General features: G+C 46.8%; 1 protein-coding gene across 5 annotated transcripts in view; it reads left to right on the top strand.

Moving 5' to 3' along the window:
* The window catches only part of Acacb (acetyl-CoA carboxylase beta), a 146,485-nt gene extending 137,429 nt beyond the window's left edge, over positions 1 to 9,056 (top strand). For all 5 annotated transcript variants that reach the window (XM_013142016.3, XM_003477752.5, XM_013142015.3 and 2 more), the window contains 8 exons: positions 168 to 264; positions 835 to 970; positions 1,940 to 2,117; positions 4,183 to 4,295; positions 5,708 to 5,862; positions 6,442 to 6,612; positions 6,697 to 6,833; positions 7,504 to 9,056. In XM_013142016.3, the coding sequence (XP_012997470.1) occupies positions 168 to 264; positions 835 to 970; positions 1,940 to 2,117; positions 4,183 to 4,295; positions 5,708 to 5,862; positions 6,442 to 6,612; positions 6,697 to 6,833; positions 7,504 to 7,630 (1,114 nt within the window). In that variant the 3' untranslated portion in view covers positions 7,631 to 9,056. The remainder of the gene's footprint in view (positions 1 to 167; positions 265 to 834; positions 971 to 1,939; positions 2,118 to 4,182; positions 4,296 to 5,707; positions 5,863 to 6,441; positions 6,613 to 6,696; positions 6,834 to 7,503) is intronic.
* Positions 9,057 to 17,867: the final 8,811 nt, after the last annotated feature.

Below are 17,867 nucleotides of genomic sequence, written 5' to 3'. Positions count from 1 at the left end.
CTCTTCCTTTGCCTTTCAGTAAAGGAACTGCCAGAGCAGGGTTCTCCTCAGCATACCCTCAGCCCCACACCTAGCACCACCTGCAATCTTGGCGGGACAGACCCTGCTGCCCCCACGATCCACCTGGGTGTGACCCAGCACCTATCTCCTATGTCCTCATCTTCCAGGCTGGGGGGTATCCCCGTGGGTGTGATTACCGCAGAAACTCGGACCGTGGAGGTAATGATCCCTGCTGATCCTGCCAACCTGGATTCTGAAGCCAAGGTGAGGGACCAGGAGCCCTAACTGCTGGTTTAGCTGCTCTGCCAACAGGATGGGCCCTGGGGTGATGGTCTGTCTCCTCCCCTGTCCCTTGATTGAGAAGCAGTGGCCTTCACAGGGACTTAGGCCCTGGCAGGCTCTGCCGGTCCCTCTAGCTCCCTGCACTGGATGAATAATATTCTGCACTGTCTGCTGCTTCCTGTGGGGGTAAAGAAGGTCTACAACCCACTCTGCCTCCCACTCTGACTTGCTGCTGTTTCTGTGACCAGCCACTGCCCCTCCTGGGAATTGCAGAGATATTGGAGTGGCTCCTGGAGTCAGCTTTGCAGAGGCCCATAGTGGCCTGGAGTAGCTTGATGTCACTCTCAGCTTCTGTGTGCAGATGCTGGGAGCCTCCCTGGGTTGCAAGAAGAGGATTCACCCAGGGCTGTGCGATGAGCTTCAGGTTCTCATTTGGAGGCTGTCTGTGGCGTTGGTGCCAGACGGGCTCACGCAGCCTGCCCTCTGGGGCGAGGCTGTGGCACTGTCCCTAGGTCTGGGCTTCCATCTGATCTAGGTGGTTCTGTGTCACAGATAATCCAGCAGGCAGGCCAAGTGTGGTTCCCTGACTCGGCTTACAAGACAGCCCAGGCCATCGAGGACTTCAACCGGGAGAAGCTGCCCCTGATGATCTTTGCCAACTGGAGGGGTTTCTCTGGGGGCATGAAAGGTGAGGCCAATCTGCCTGTGTCCCTCTGCATGCTGATGCCGGTTTTCGGCTCACTCCCATGGTCACCTTATAGTGCTGGGCCTCTCAATATCCTGAGGAGAGGAGGCCAATCCAGTGACGCCACCCAGTATTGTAGACGAGGGGCTGAGCATAGCAGGTGATGGGACTTCCTGGAGATCACAGAAGCTTCTGACCTCAGAAGCTCCCCAGCGACCCAGGCAGTCACGTCCCTCATGAAGGCACATGTGCCCATCTGCCTCCTTTGGGGCTGCACAGAGCCTCAGGTGACCTCAGAATTGTGCAAGGGCTGTCTAACCATCAAGTATGTTGGAAGAGAGTGGGTGCCGAGGACAAGGCTGGTGTGGGAGGTGGGCAGATCTGCTGTGCGTCCTTCCTGGCTGGCTGATCTCTCTGAGCTGCAGTTTCCATCCTTTGTGAGATGGGGTGAAAATGAGCCCATCCTCAGAGGCTCTGGGAGGACCCGGTGTGCTGAGCCCTGGCACACAGCACTCTTAAAGTTGATGAGGTCACTGCATTGCTGTCATCTCAGGGGGCCCAGGCACTTGGAGGATGGGTCTTGTTAGGAGATGAGGGCCACGCGGCCCATCGGCAGGGGAGAAGGGTCCAGGTCCTGGACAGGGAGGGGTCTGTGTGCCCCAAACTCGTGGTGGGGTAGGACAGTCATGAGGGAGGCCACACAGTCCAAAGTGGATGGGGTCTTAGAAGCAGGTCACTTCTTGTGCCTCCCTTCACAGATGAGGACATTGGCCCATGCCAGGTAAATGACCTGTCAAAGTGCCCACAGCCACTTAGGGAGCAATCTGCACTTCAACCAGTTCCCAGTGCTTCCCCAGCCTCCCCACCACACACACTCTCTCAGGACCCCAGGACAACTAACTGCACCTGTGGTTTTGTGGGGACCAGTGGGGACCTCAAGTCCTTTCACCAGACCGCTGCCTTGATTTGCAGACATGTATGACCAGGTGATGAAATTTGGATCCTACATTGTGGACGGCCTCCGGAAGTACAAACAGCCCATCCTGATCTACCTCCCACCCTACGCTGAGCTCCGAGGGGGCTCTTGGGTGGTCCTGGACACCACCATCAACCCGCTGTGCATAGAGATATATGCAGACAAAGAGAGTAGGTGGGTGTGTTGCTGTGTTCATCACCCCTGAGTCCCTAGCTGGGGACCAGAAGCGGTCATCACTTCTTAAAGGACAGAGAGTCTCCTCTGCAACAGGATTTTCTCAGCAGAGTTAGGGGCTGGTACCAGAAAGCAGTAGAGGAATTGTATCTTCTTCCATAACTTTTGCTCACCTGCTTCCCAAAGAGTTTGCCAAAGAAAAGATCAGCTAGGCGCACAGGCATGGCATTATTGAGGAGCCTGGGGAAAGAGGGTCATGAATTTGAAAGGGCCTGGGCAGCATGCTAAGATCCTGTATCAGTACCTCCCGCCAAAATGTTACTCACTTGTTGGCATACTTGTGTGATCCCAGCTACTTGGGGAGCTCTAGTTGGAGCTCCAAATTTGAGACCAGACCGGGCAATTGGGATAAGACCCTGTTGCAAAATTAAAAATGAAAAGTACTATTAATATAGCTCGGTGTTCTCTGGGTTCAAGCTCCAGGACCACACACACACACACACACACACAAGCACACACACACACATGCACACACATATGCATGCCCACAAATCCAATTAAAAAAAAAATAAAGAGCGGTCAGACTACTCAGGAGCCTGAAGCATGAGGATCTCGAGAGACCTCACCATGGTGATGGCCAGTGTCCTGCAGGTCCTGCCTCACTATTCTTTTGTTAGGCAGCAACTCGGTGAGGGCAGGGAAGGCAAGGGGGTTGGGGAGGACATTTTTTATCTCTAGTTTTCAAGGTTGACAGTTTTCTGGCTAGGTCTTATTTTCAGGAAAACACAGTAGCATAATGAGCCACCGGGTTCAGTCCTCAGTCCTGCAAAAGCAAAGATGGGGCAGGGGACCAGAGCACCTGTGCTCCCTGGCGGCCAGGCTGAAAAGGTGCATGTGACATGTAATGTAGCCCTTTTTCTTGATGGCGGTGCTAGTGCTGCAACCCAGGGCCTTTCCCATGTCAGGCAAGCGGCTCTACCCAGCTCCTGACGTCACCGTCCCTGAGTGTAGTTTATAACCCAGGGCTCAGCACAGAGCTGGAGTCTCAGTCAAGAAATAAGCAGCGGAACAGATGGCAGAAGGAACACCTTCATATTTAACGTATTCCTGAATCCCACATCTAACTCTGACCCATAACCTTGGCCTTCACCCTGAATGCCATGTCCTCACGGGAGAGAGCGCTGGGCACTTTCTTCAGGGGGTTAATGTATCCCGGGTGCTCTCCTGGAAGGGAAGATGCCAGCATTGCCTGGGCCACAGTGACTGGTCCCTTCACAGTGAACACTGTGCCGGCTGCTGTGTCGGAAGTGAAATTCTCACAAGCAGTTCTGCCCAAAACGGAGGGCCCTGTTCCTATGTTCACTGCGTCCTTCCTTTGTTAATTCAGTGGACACTTACTGAGTACTGTGTGCCAGGCATTTTGTTGGGTACTGTGGCACAGGGGCCGATGAGCCAGGCCTGTTTGCCTTCATGGTGCTGACCCTCATGGGGGCCGCTGAGTTCAGTCCTCCCAGAAGACAGAATCCTGAGCAATGCTAAGGTGATTGTTGAGTTTTCTCTCTGGCCGCTAGGAAGCTCATAGTAGTCTGTTGTATCCTTTGGGGCTTCCGAACTGTCAAAAGAAGGGGGCAAAAGAGACTAAAGAGTAGTTATTCTAGTGGGAAGGCCTTTTATAAGGGACCGTGCCAGACTCTCGTTGTGCCTTTTTAGCTTTAAAGAATTGCAGAGCAAGTTCCTGACTCTAAGGGAGTAGAAATTAGGAAACTCCAAAGGTCTGTGTCCTACGGAGAGAGGAGGAGAGTTAGGCTCTCATGGAGAAAAGCAAATGTCTGTGAAATCCAAAGTACTCTTCAGAGTCCAGAAAGCATTAGCTTATGAGTCGCATCAGTCTCTCCTTCCATGCATGGCTGTAGAAACAGAGCCCCGGGGGGAAGGGAGTCACTTTGCTGAGGGGACACAGCTGGTCAGCAAGGGCTGAGAGCCACTGTGCCTTGGGCTTCCTCTGCTGCCACTTCCTGTGCCTTGTATGGGGCTGTCCCCCACACTCTGTCCTCTTCTTTCTCAGGGGCAGCGTGCTGGAGCCGGAGGGAACTGTGGAGATTAAGTTCCGAAAGAAGGAGCTGGTAAAGGCCATGAGAAGGATCGACCCGACCGCCAAGAAGCTGGTGGAGCAGCTCGGTAAGAGGCTCCCGAAGCTGTCCTCTGAGGGCGGGAGGGGCCGCTGGCACATTGAAAATAAGATGGAGAGATGTAAACACTTCTGCAATTGCTGTGAGGTTTTAAAAATGTTCACATTTTCAGCAAAGTCCTTTTAACAGCAGAAAATACAAATGAACAGATGGAGTATCCCTTGTCTGGAAATGACTGGGACCAGAAGTGCTGCAGATCTCAGTGAGACATTTTGGGGAGGGACCCATGGAATGCTTTTCTTATTATGATATGTAATGTGTTCATTAGGAAAACCAAAACATGATGTGAGTTTTTAGTATACTTTCAGCTAGTGACAGTGCTCAAAAATTTTCAGATTTGGGATGCTCAACCTGTAATGCCCTAGAAATCCCTCCCTCCCTCCCTCCCTCTCTTTCTCTGTCTCTGTCTCTGTCTCTCTCTCTCTCTCTCTCTCTCTCTCTCTCTCTCTCTCTCTCTCTTTTCCTTCTTTCTTTCTTTTTTTTTATTTTTTTCTTTTGCTTGGTACCGGGGATCAAACTCACGACTGCCTGCTTACCAGGCAGGCGCTTATGCTGCTAAGCTAAATCCCCAGCCCCTAGAAATTCATTTAACACACACAAAGCATAAGAACTGAAGCAGTTTGGGCCAATGAGGAAATCAGAATTATGGTGGCAAATATCCCTTTAGAATTTCCAATCAGATGTGAAGTATACCAATAGTAGTTTGTTTTTATGTGTAGTCTTTAGATGTAGTTTTCTTCAGATGTCCTGTTAGGTGTCCACATTCCGGCAATGTCTCTATGACTGTCCTCTCACAAGACGTATTACAGTGTGTGTGTGTGCGTGCACGCACGTGGGTACGCGTGTGACTTCTTTGGTTGGATATTGGGAAAAGCTGACCTCAGGAATTTGGGCGGTCTCCTCTCCTACTGTCTGCTTTTGCATAGAACTGGATTACTTCTTTAAATGCTTGATGAGAGTTTTCTAACCATCAGCTCACCTTCTTTATTACAAATAGGACTATTGCCATGATCTAGTTCCTCTTGGGTGAGCTCTGGCCATGTGTATTTCAGGGAATGTGTTGCATCTAAATTACCAAATTGCCATAGTTAAAATATTTCCTTATTGTGTTTTTAAATACTTGTTAAAGTAATAACCAATGGCTGGCTATGAAGCGCAGTGGGCTTTATGGAAGGGGTCAGACAAAAACTGCCTGGACAACGCTGTCCTGCAGTTGTGACCCCATTTCTGAGGCAGCCTCCGCAGGCTGCTTTAGGAGTGGTCTCATGGGGCAAGGCTTGTCCTGAAAACAATTTTGTTCCCCCTCAAAGAAAAATCGTCCACCCTAGCCTCCGCTGACTGTCTTCCCTGGTCTCCTGGGGATGCCCTGACTGGCCTGTCTCCTCCCTCCCACGCCCCTAGGGATGTCGGAGCTGCAGGACAAAGATCGCAAGGCCCTGGAGGGCCAGCTGAAGGCTCGCGAGGAGCTGCTCCTCCCCGTCTACCACCAGGTGGCGGTGCAGTTTGCGGACCTGCACGACACGCCAGGCCGGATGCTGGAGAAGGGCATCATCTGCGTAAGGGCCTGAGGGGTCGTGAAGGACCCGTCCCAAGGTCACTGGTTCTCACACCCCAAGAGACTGGGATTCCAGGGTTTGGAACTGGCCAACTCGAACCTGAGGAGCTTTTAAAAAACTCTCAGTGTTCAGGGGGTGCAGCAGAGCCGCATGAATATGAACCCTGAATATGAGAGGAGGGGGCCGGCGGCAGGGCAAGGGATTCTGTTTCTTTACATTCGCAAAAGATGCCATAGGCCACAAAGTTTGGGAACCGCTGGCCTGATGTGTTTACGACCGCTGAGCCAGTTCGGATCTGGGGGGCCTTATCTCGAGATCTTCCTCCTCTTTCCCCTGAACCGGCCCCTGCCCACGTGCACTTAGTCACTTCCCTTGTCGCAGTGCTGTTCGCAGCGGGCTTCAGCCCCCAGTAGCTGCGCTGTGTCCCTGCCTACGGGTGTCCGGGGGTCCGCAGTGCTGGCCCTCCCCCTGCCTGAGCCTCCGTGAGCCCCGCCTCCTGGCCGGCGGTGGCATGTCCCGGAGCCTGGGCCCAGTCTGCAGGGCCCGGGGTAGTGCTCAGGCCTGGCTCCTGTACTGCAGGACATACTGGAGTGGAGGACGGCGCGCACCTTCCTATACTGGCGTCTGCGCCGCCTCCTCCTGGAGGCTGAGGTCAAGCAGGAGATCCTCCGGGCCAGCGGTGAACTGAGCCAGGAGCACCTGCAGTCCATGCTGCGCCGCTGGTTCGTGGAGACCGAGGGAGCCGTCAAGGTGGGCCTGGGGCGCGGGGGAGGGGGCTGCCGGCAGCCTGTCCTGCAGGGGAGTCCCCGTCTGAGCAGCCTGTGCCCCTCCCAGGCCTACCTGTGGGACAATAACCAGGCGGTGGTGCAGTGGCTGGAGCAGCAATGGCAGGGGGGCGATAGCCAGCACTCGGCCATTTGGGAGAACATCAAGTACTTGAAGCGTGATGCTGTCCTCAAGACCTTCCGCAGGTGAGTGTCCCGGCCTGTCCCAGCCTGGACTGGCCTGCAGCTGGCCCACCCTAGAGCAGCCCCTCGAGTGCACCCAGGTTATGGTGCCCCGGCCCAGGCCTCTGTGCTGAGGCCCACAGCCTAAGCGCAGCCCCAGCCATGAGAGCGCACCTCCACCCAGCCTACCGCCCCTGCCCCCTCTCCTGCACAGTGGCCAGGGTGGGGCACAGAGCTCTGGGCCACCAGAGGGAGGCAGGAGGTGCTTCGGCACAGGGTCCTGGCTGCATTTTATATGGTGACTTGGCTCAAGTGACAGTTGGAGCTTGCTTGGTTAGAGAACCCACATCCCATACTAGGTAATCTTTCCAGAGAGACTTCTTGCGATTGCCTTGGGGTCTTCTGAGGGGGCAGCAGCAGGGTTCATGGGACCCTCTCTGGGGCATGAAGCTGAGGCTCAGGCAAGTCAGGAATATCGCGCAGACAGTGATGGCAAAGCACTGAGACGTGCCGTGAGCCTCCAGGAAGTGGCCCCTCCTGCCTAATGGGATTTTGTCATGCTCTTGGTGACCACAGCAGGAAAGGAGCTCAGGGTTCCTTGGGAGCACAGGGTCCTTGCTCAAGGACTCTGCCACCTAGCGGCCACCAGGCTATATGGCAGGAAAGCCCGAGCCATTCTCTTCTTTCCCTGCAGTCTGGTCCAGGAAAACCCAGAGGTGGCCATGGACTGCACGGTATACCTGAGCCAGCTCATCGGCCCAGCTGAGCGGGCCCAGGTGCTCCAACTGTTGTCCACGATGGACAACCCGGCCTCCACCTGAACTGCGCCCAGCCATTCCCAGGACCACGAGCAAGAGAAGCCACGCTGACCTGCTGACCCACTGCTGGTCCCCACCCTGGATCTTGGGACTTGCTTTTTGAAAAAACGACAATACACCAGTCTTGGGCACTTCTGTGGGTGGAGCTACTGGTCCCCAGCCAACTCCTGTGTCAATAAAAGGCTGAAAGTGCCCCTTTCAAGCAGGAGTCACCTCCCTGCCCTTCTGGGAAGTTCTGTTTGTCTCTTTAGACAGCGTTTTGGCTGCACCACTGAAGCAAACCGAACCGAACCATCCCGATTTCCTCGTGCTCTTCGGTGTCTAGTGCAGGGTCCAGGTGGTTGTTAGCTGATTTTCTATCATGTTTTAGAGTCTTTTTATTTTGTACTCCAACGCCAGCACTTGATATAAATGTGTTGTCTACTTGAGTAGAATAAACAAGGACAAATCATAGACCAGACTAGAGAAAACCTATTTTTGTACAAAGCTAACTTGAATACACCTAGTCACCCAGGAAAAGGTACATGTGGTTTTGAAGAGATTAAATTGCGCCGAGTGACCCTAGTGGGTCACATGGAATGTTCCATTGTTGAGCTGTGCCTACCACTCACTAGCAAGTTCTCCATTTTGTAGAGAGAGCAAGCAAAATGAAGAGATGCCACAGAGCGTCTGCAGGAGTCTGTCATGTGGCTCCCAGTCCTCGGCCTGCCCTGCCCTCCCAGGAAAGTGAGGATCTGCCCCTTCTCTACATTTGGTGCCTGTGTGAACTGGGGTGCAGAGGCAGAGGGGAAGCCTTCCCAAACTCAAGCCCAGCAGTGGACATCACGTCCCCTTGGAAGGTTTCCTGAGCCACTCTTGCTCAGGCCTGTTACCTTGGCCGGATCCAGTACCGAGTGGCGGAGCCATGATGACCAGGACTGGACTGTGAAGGCCATACTGATATCCTCAGGGAAGACTTTGCAATACGTCCTCCTGCATTTTACCATATGCAGTGTCCAGGGTCTCAGACACTCCAGTCTCTCCCATCTGTGTCAGTGATGGGGGCTGGGGGTGTTGGCACCACCCAGTGCTGTGGTGGGCAGCGTGAGGACACAGCATAGCGTGTCAAGCTGAGGGAGACACCAGCGAGGCTGCCCAGGGAAGCCTCCACCAGCTGGGATGCTTGAGGATGTGCAGTCTGGCCATCGGCCAGTAACAGTTCTGGCAAATGACGTGGGGAGGACACTTCAGAAAGCTGAATTCTCGCATGTCCCGCCCAGAGGCTGGGGTGGGTGGAGACTGATGCTGCTTCAGAACAGAAAATTCCTTTTCCCAAGACCCTCCCCCTCTTGGCTTTCGAGGACAAACAAAGCAACGACAAGCTGCTCCCCCAGAATCATGGGCAAACGGCCTGCCAGGAAATGTGCAGAATAAACTATTTTTGAAGGAAGTACTTTGGCTTTAATTCACTGTGTGTCATACAGCACTGGAGTGCAGACCTTAAAAAGTTCACATCCCGGGAGCAGCTGGGATGCAGTGCAGGGAAGCCGAGGGCTGGGTTACAGTGCTCTTTCCTATGCACTGGGAAAGTTATGTGGAGCCTCATCCATATACCTAGCAAAAAGGAAGCTGAAAAAAGGGGGGGTGGGCAGGCCAATTTTCTTTCCTTCCCTCCACCCTCACCTATCTTTGACAAGGAAAGCTGAGCTGAGAGAGGTGATGGCCCTTGTCCATCGCCACACACCAGTAGGACTGGGAGGTGAGTTAGGTCTGTTGAACACATGCTCCCAGCCCGTTTCTTGCACGACATAGGTTCTGAGCCTCCAAACTGCACAACGGAACCTCATCCTTTTGCAAATTTGGGGGGCTTCTCTGCACCGTGAGCAGGTACCACCCAATGACTGGCTTCCTCCCAATGTCCTTCCCTTTCCCACCCCAGCCCCCACATCTATGATCTTCAATTCCAAAATTCGCTCAGTTCCTTTCCTCCATGTCATTTTTCACCCTGATGTGTTATTTCGAAAAATTCCAAACACCAAAAAGCTGAAGTATTTGCAGCAAATGTTAACCCTCAGGACCTGCTAGATGCTGTCTGACCTGCCCATCTCTCCATGGTCGGTGGCCAGCCAGAATTCCCAGGATGGCTCCAGAGGAATTTTCAGCTGAAGACAGCAGGAAGCCTCATGTCAGGAGAGCACCATCAAGACAGAACTGTCCCAAATCAGCTACTGTAGGCGCCATTCCCTACAAAGCTCCTTTCACAGATGCTTCCTAGTGTGACCTCTCAGGGGGCACCGTGACCTAGAGTATCACTGCTCCTATTTTAAACCTGGTGAGATTCTTTCTCTACAAGCTACTGACACCCAAAAAGGATTAATTTGGTTTAGTTGGGCATTTTACTATGTCAAGGAGGTGTTTGGCTAACCAATTAAATTGAGAAATATGTGCTCTGGAGGCTTGTTCAGTCCATATCTGTTGTCCTTTCTTAACGGAGGCCCTGATCAAGTCACGAAAGGCTCCACCACTCTTCCCTTCAATCCATCCAGCATGTGGCCAATTAACCATTATTCAAAGCTTAAAGGATCATGGTCAAGACCAAGTGCTGTAATGGAAGTAAAACACATAGCTCTTGATATAAATGAAGAGCTCGGGTTTTCCCACAGTCACCTCAACTGTCCTTATTGTCATTATTTTTATTATTGTGGTTTGGATCCAGTCATAGTACCTTTCCACGGAAAGGCCTTTCATGGCTCCCTATTGCCCAGTCCACACTATACGCCTAATCTTCTCTGTATAACATCATTGTACCCAATCAGGTTCAGTATTTTTTTTTTCTACTAATGTGTCCTATATTTCAGCCATACTATCATCTACGTATTTACAGCATTTTGGCAAGCAATATTAAGGGAAGGAATTAGATACAAGTTTGACTTTCTCTGGCTTTGTGAAGCTCATACCTTCTAAGTCCATCAAGAGCTCAGTGTTAGACTGATAACTAACTGAAGATTTGATTCCTGACCCAGGATGGTCCCTGATGAACAGGAAAGATCTGGAAAATCACCTTGTCCAGGAAGAGGAAACTGAGGCTCAGAGCGATTAAGTAACTTTCCTTAAGTTATTCACTAAATAAATGTCAGTGTAAATCTAAGCCAAGATATTAGGGGCAGGGATTGTGGGAATCAAACCCAAGGCCTTGAACATGCTCAGCCACTGATGATATTTCTCTGGTTTTTATCTCAGCGGCTTGTGGGAGTACACCCCAACAGACATTATTAAATAAATTATTATATTTAAGTTGGCTATAATTAAAAGGTTAAACTTCCCATGTCTAAAATAAGGTTTTTAAAAGATATTAAGATGTTCTTGGTTAAACTTATAAACTAGGTTAAAAAGTCAAGTTTCCATATTTTATTAAGATAGTTTCATGTATTTTCCACTGTTAGGCTTTTGATTACTAAAAACTGAGGTTTAACAGTTAAAGATTGTTTTAAGTGGTGCATTCTGGATCCCTACAGTGAGTCTCCTGCCAGGAAGAAAGCACAAGAGACAAAATGGCGGTACAGGAAATCCAGGATGACCAATTATTCACAGGGAACGAAAGGCCACGAGGCAGCCCGAAACTTGGTATTTGTTAATTGGGAAGGGAGTTATCACAAGCTAATGAGGATCTTGCCCTTGATGTTTCTAGACCTAGTAGTTTTAGTTTTAGTGGTCCTGGTCCCTTTGTCCGGGTCCTAGTCTTAGCCTTAGGGCTCTTAGTTTTAGTCTTAGTAGGTGGGAAAGATTGGTCCATCCTTAATGGGATAAGGTGAAATCTCAAAAGAGTGATACCAAAAATCCCCAGGGAAGCATATAAACTAGCCACAGTGAAATTATTGTCCCCAACAGTGGTGACTTGTAAAATTTTCCAAGGTCATTTTGAAAAAAAAATGTCTTACCATGCTAGTGCAATCCAGGCTAAAGTTGTTTATGGTGGTAAACTTTTACTGGCTCAAGCATCTGGCTTTCCCTTAGTTGTGATAGACTGTGCATCCCAATCCAACATGAGACAGCCAGGCAGATGATGTGAATATTTTTTCAAGGCTTATGCTTGTGTGATTGCCCTGTAATTGTGTTACAACAGCTAGAGAGAGCTAAACATTCTACAGTTCAGGCAATGTCACTCTAAGGATTAAATAGTAAACATTTATGAAGTACATCTGTAAACAAGTGCAATCGACTTAAGTGACAGTCTATTAAAAGATAATAGGTTTAGATAGACGTTTATGTCATTTAATATTTTTTAATTAGATAAAGATAGCTTACTAAAAAGTTACTTTATTCTAACATAGAAATTTGAATCTTTCAAAAATAATAACAAAACCTAGTATTTCTAATATAATAATGCTATCATCATTGATAAATGATGCTAAAATGCTGTTACTCTTGACCTTAAATTTCATCTGTGAAACCTTATAATTATTACCTATTGACATTCTCCAGGAATTCAATGTCAAGACTGTTGTATTAAAAAAGAGAGAGAGAGAAAAAAACCTGTTACAGGGCCAGTACTGACCTGAATGGAAGATGCTCTGCCCCAAGGAGTAGGAAGACACACATTAATTACCCTGCGGGCTCTGGAGATCATTCCCCAAGTATCGTCCCCTAACTGCAGTCAGGCTGGGGTTTATACAGGGTTTGAAAGCAGGAAGCACAGAAGCAGAGCGTGTGGGGGTTTAGGACAAAAGTCTTAGTCATCAGTCACTAAGCAGCCAACTCTTAGGACAAGAGTTGGCAGGAACAGGGTATGTTTTTAGGCTTGGGAGGGACAGATAGTGCAGCTGGGCACAGCCAGCCTTATCTTGGCTTTATACTCTTTGCACAGAATGAGTATATCTTGTGACCTTGTTGCATTAATCAGGCAGGGCTTAAAGTTTTAAATTTCCATTATAAGACAACAATAATTGGTAAAATAAATAACAACGCCCTGGCCATACTTTATATTTCAAGGTGCTTGATATCAGTTAATATTATGACAGTTAAACTTACTGCTCCACAGTAATACTGGTATAAATCATCTTCTGGGGGTTCCACACTCCTCAGGAGGTCCCTCTCTGCCCTTATGCTCCATATCAGTTCTGCCTTTTCTTGGTCTGACCTGTTTAACATCAAGGAAAATGTTGACAGTGTCGACAAGGCAAACTATCAAGAAAGCAGTAGTTTCAAGGGATTTTGCCTTAGGGTAGGCACGAATTGGATCACAGGAGATATTTATTTTTTGGTGTTGGTGTTTGAACTACATGCTAGGCAAGAGCTCATCCACTGAGCTATATCCTCTGTCTTGAAGAAGATGCTGTCATAGTGTGGTTTCTACATCCCACTGAATACCATGAGGAATTTAATACAGGAGACTTCTGGTTTCTGATGATGATTTTCAAGTACATAGAAACAAGGCCTTTTCTGTCTCCAAAGGGTTTGGCATCTGCAGTTGGACTGCTAATAATTTAAGCAAAGGAAAAAGGAAGTGGGAATACTGGGTAAAAAGATGTCCTTCCCTGGTTGACTTCTATCACTTACTGGGTTTGATGATTTACTTAACTTTTTTCCACGTCTATAAAATAAGGACAATATGTCCAGCTCTCAAGGTTTCTGAGATTGCTGAATTAGAATGTATGTGTGTGTGCATGTTTGTATACATACTCATTACATATACAAATACATATATACACCTATCTCATTTTGAATGATCCTGGGCATATAGCAAGTGCTCCATTATCATTATCAGTTATTAATATTCTGCTGAAGTCTCAGTGTCCTAGATTCAACTTTAGGAACTCAACCTACATGTTGCAAAGTTCTTGACTTCAGAGAAATTACTTAAATTGTTTAAGGTCACACAGCTTGGGAAGTTGCTAATTGCCCAAGATGAGGCTGCTTCCCAACTGTCATGGACTTTCAGGTTCTTCCACCCTCAGAAATCAGATCTCCCAGCACCAGATGCTGGGGTCAGAGTCACCTGCATCCTGGCCTGCCAGGCTCAGGGCAGGAGCTCTCACTGAAACAAGCAGATCACTCACACATCGGCTCCCTGTCCTGTGGGGCTCTGCTCCCTGGCTGCTGCTCTTGGCAGGGAGTGTGGATTTCACAGCACGTGTGGGACGTGATAGAGTCCCTGCAGCAGGAGAGGAGGAGAGAGGTGAAAATCAGCAGGCTTTCTAACCACCACCCCTTCTCACACCCCGGTGAGCTGAGCAGGAGCAGAGAAAATGCTGAACCACTGGATCCCCAGATGAGGCAGCTCGGGCCTCTCTGATCCACACTCCTGCTGTTCGAGATGCGTCTTTGCCACACTGTCCTGGTTTCTCTGGATAACCTGATTCTACCTTGTGGCTTGAGTCTGGGATGTGACTTCAAGTTCATTTACATTCCTGAGGAAGACAAACAAAACTGAGTGTTTCTCTAATACCCCTCCTGTGTAACCTTCCTTGACCAAATCTCTTGCCTTCCCTGAGCTTCAATTTTCTCCCCTTAACACAGGATAACAGTGGCACCCACCCCAGGGGTGGTGCAGGGTAAATGCCATACTACAGGCAAAGCACACAAACACATGGTGAGCTCTTGCTCAAGGACAGCTAGCACTCTCTCCAGCACCACCCTGGAATGCTGTACACTGTGTGCAACCCGAGTGCATGCCAACATATGGATTATCTTTGTATCATTAGCAGTACTCTAGTACCTTCCCAGACAACAGAGTCCTGGATCAATTACAATGCATTCGCCTCTCCCAAATTAATGGAAGGTTTGGACTGTGGGATATGGACAGAGGCATAAAAAGAAGGCACTTAATTAAAGACATCACCACACTAGCAATAAAATCTTTCCAATATAATTGACCTTCAAACCTCAGCATGTGTTTGCGTGCAGGCACGTGTGCACATGCATGTGCGCGCACACACACACACATACACACACACACACACACACTACTACTATTACTACGATAAAAAACATGAGAAGACAAGGCAACAAAATGCTTTCAAAAATCTCCCAATCCCTGAAAGCTGATCCAAAGAGCACCCATGGCAAGGATTTCCAAAGCCACAGGACTGAGTTATTGAAATGGATAAGAGGTTAAACAAAGATCAACAAAGTGCTCAGTAAGCTCAAAGAAGATATAACTCAGTAAACAAAATGATCGGTGAGTTTACAGAATGCATTAAAAGTGAACTGAGTTAAACAAATACTACAAAACATGAATGGCCAGGTTTGCAAAGAAGTAGAGTCCATGAAAAAGTACCAAACAGAAATCTAAGAGATTACAAATTCTACTGAAAGTATGGAGAACAGAAGAGAAAAATGGGAAGACAGACTGTCAGAAATGGAAGACAGAACAGATGTCAGTGACCATATCTTCATAGATACCTTAGATACCTTAAAGACAATACCTTAAAGATAGATACCTTTAAAGACGAGAGAATATGAAAATGGATCCAATGGCTGCTAGGTGATACAAAGAAGACTAATTTAAGATTAGTTGGACTTGGTGAAAAATCAAAAGACAGCACAAGTAGCATAAAAAAAACCTATTTACAGAAGTAACAACAGAAAACTTTCCAAATATGTGAAAACATTTAACATTCTGATAAGTGAATCATATAGAACTTTAAACAGCACAATCAAAAATAACTTCTCTATGACACATCACAGTCAAAATCCCAGAAGTATAACACAATGACAGGGTTAGAGAAAAGCACCAAATCATTTACAAGGATAAGTCCAGAAGAATTACAGCAAATATCTCAACACAAATTTAAAGGCCAAAAAATCTTAGAGTGAAATGCTTTAAGCTCTAAAACAAAACAACTTATCACCCAGACTATTATATTCTGCAAAATTATCTTTCAAAATTGATGGAGAAATAAGGTCTTTCCCTGAGAAGGAGCACCTGAAGAAATCCAAACCAGCACCCCCCAAAAATTCTCAGGGATATCCTAGAAAGATACAAAGAAACTAACAATGCCAAAAAATCTCATAGAATGAGTACACCAGGCAGGCTGAGCAGTTAAGCAGAACAAATGATCTTACATAGATAGATGCAGTGTGGAACCCTCCGTAGCACAGGGAACTTTCTCCAAAATATACCACATACTACTCTGCAAAAGCTCCTTAAATAAATGAAAAAGAATCAGAATCACTCCATATTTACTATCAGATCTTTCACTGTACGTTAAAGCTACAAATTAGTAGTAGAAAAATGACATAAAACTTATAAACACCTGAAAACTTACTGACACATCACTGAACACTCAATAGGTCACAGAATAAATAGAGGAAGAAATGAAACAATTCCTGGATTGGAACTACAGTGCCAGTACAATGCATCAGAACCTATGGGACACAATCAAAAAGTCAGTCTTCAATCCTAGGAGCTTATTGTAATTAGTGCTCATGTTAGAGAAGCAGAATAATAAATAAACACCTCAAAATACTCAAAAAACAACATAATTCAAACCCACATTAAATTTAAGGAATGAATTTATGAAAATCAGAGCATAAATTATTGAAACAGATGGAAAAAAATACAAAGACTCAATGAACTGATGAGCTGGTTCTTTGGAAAAGTAAACAAAGTGGACAAAATCTTAGCCAAACTTACCAAAAGAAATAGAGAAAAGACTTAGATCAATGCTATTAGAAATGAAGTCACAGTGGACACTATCACAATGCAGAAGACAGTAACTACTACGAAAAACTGTATTCCAAATACTGGAAAATCTCAAAGAAATGGACAGGTTCCTAGACTCATATATGTATTACCAAAACTAAATCAAGAAGACATTAAAATTCTGAATAATACAATAACAAGCCATGAAATTGATGGAGCAATGAAAATCCCACAAACTTAAAAAAAGCACAGGATTTGATGGATTCATTGCTGAATCCCACAAGACCTTTCAGGATATTTAACACCAACTCTCCTCAGATTCTTCAGTGACAATGAAATGGACTGAATGCTCCTAAACGCATCTCTGGAAGTCAGAACCATTCATCCCCAAACCAGACAAAGACAACTGAAAAAATGATCTGATAGTAATTAGAACAATAGCAAAATCCTCAATGATATTGACAAATAAAATGTGAAAGATCATCAAAAGGATCATAGGTCATGAGGAAGTAGGTTTTATCCCAGGATTGCAAGATATGCTAATCAATAAATGCAGTACATCACATTAATAGAAATAAAGACAAAAACCACATAATCATATCAGTAGATGCAGGAAAACTTGAAAAAAATCCAACACTCATTCATGATTTTAGAAAAACATGAAGAAAATAGGTTATTAAAAGTCATTTATGACAAATCAACAGTCACCATCATATTAAATGGAAAAACTGAAAGCTTCGCTTCTAAAATCAAGAACAAGGCAAGGACACCCCCTACCATCACTTATTTTTGGCATAGCCTTCGAAACATTAGCCAGAGCAGTGAGGCAAGAGAATCAAAGGAGGAGGACAGGTACAGGAAAGGGAGAAGCCAATACCACCAGGTGCAAAAGGTGTGATCCTCGACATATAATACCCAAATATTCCATCACAAGACTCCTACAATTAATAACCAAATTCAGAAATGTAGCAGAATATAAAATCAACACAAAAAAATCAACAGCATTCCTGTACACCAATAATGAACTCAGTAAGAAAGAAATTAGAAAAACAAAGTCATTCACAATAGCATCAATAAAATACTTAGAAATTTACCTATCCAAGGACATGAAAGACCTCCTGGGTAACTATAATATTTTGAAAAAGGAGATTTGAAGAGTACAACAGAAAATGGAAAGGTGTCATTTTTTTCCAGGAGAAGAAGAACCAAGATAGTCAAATAGTCATACTTCCAAACTGATATATAGATTCAAAACACTCCCAATCAAGATATCTACAGTGTTCCTTACAGAACTAGAGAAAATCATCCTAAATTTCATATGGAACCAGAAGAGCAAAAGTAATCCTGAGCAACAAAGTGCTAGAGAGGAGGCATTACAACAGTCCTGTAGCTTGGGTTATATCACAAAGCTACAATAATAGAAACATCATGGCATTGCCACAAAAACAGACACATGGATCAGTGGAATACAATAGAAGATACAGAAACATCCCCAGCCACATTCACTTTTCTGATCTTTTACAAAGGTGCCAAAAATATATGTTGGAGGAAAGATAGCTTCTTTAACAAATGGTAGTAGGAAAACTGCCTATATTTCTTATCATGTATTAAACTAAA

The sequence above is a fragment of the Cavia porcellus genome, unplaced genomic scaffold (assembly GCF_034190915.1).
Source record: "Cavia porcellus strain 051 isolate PalLab524CR breed Dunkin Hartley unplaced genomic scaffold, mCavPor4.1 scaffold_16, whole genome shotgun sequence".
Taxonomy (NCBI): Eukaryota; Metazoa; Chordata; class Mammalia; order Rodentia; family Caviidae; genus Cavia; species Cavia porcellus.
The sequence above is the reverse complement of the archived record's forward strand: the minus strand, read 5'-3'. Positions and strand labels throughout refer to the sequence as shown.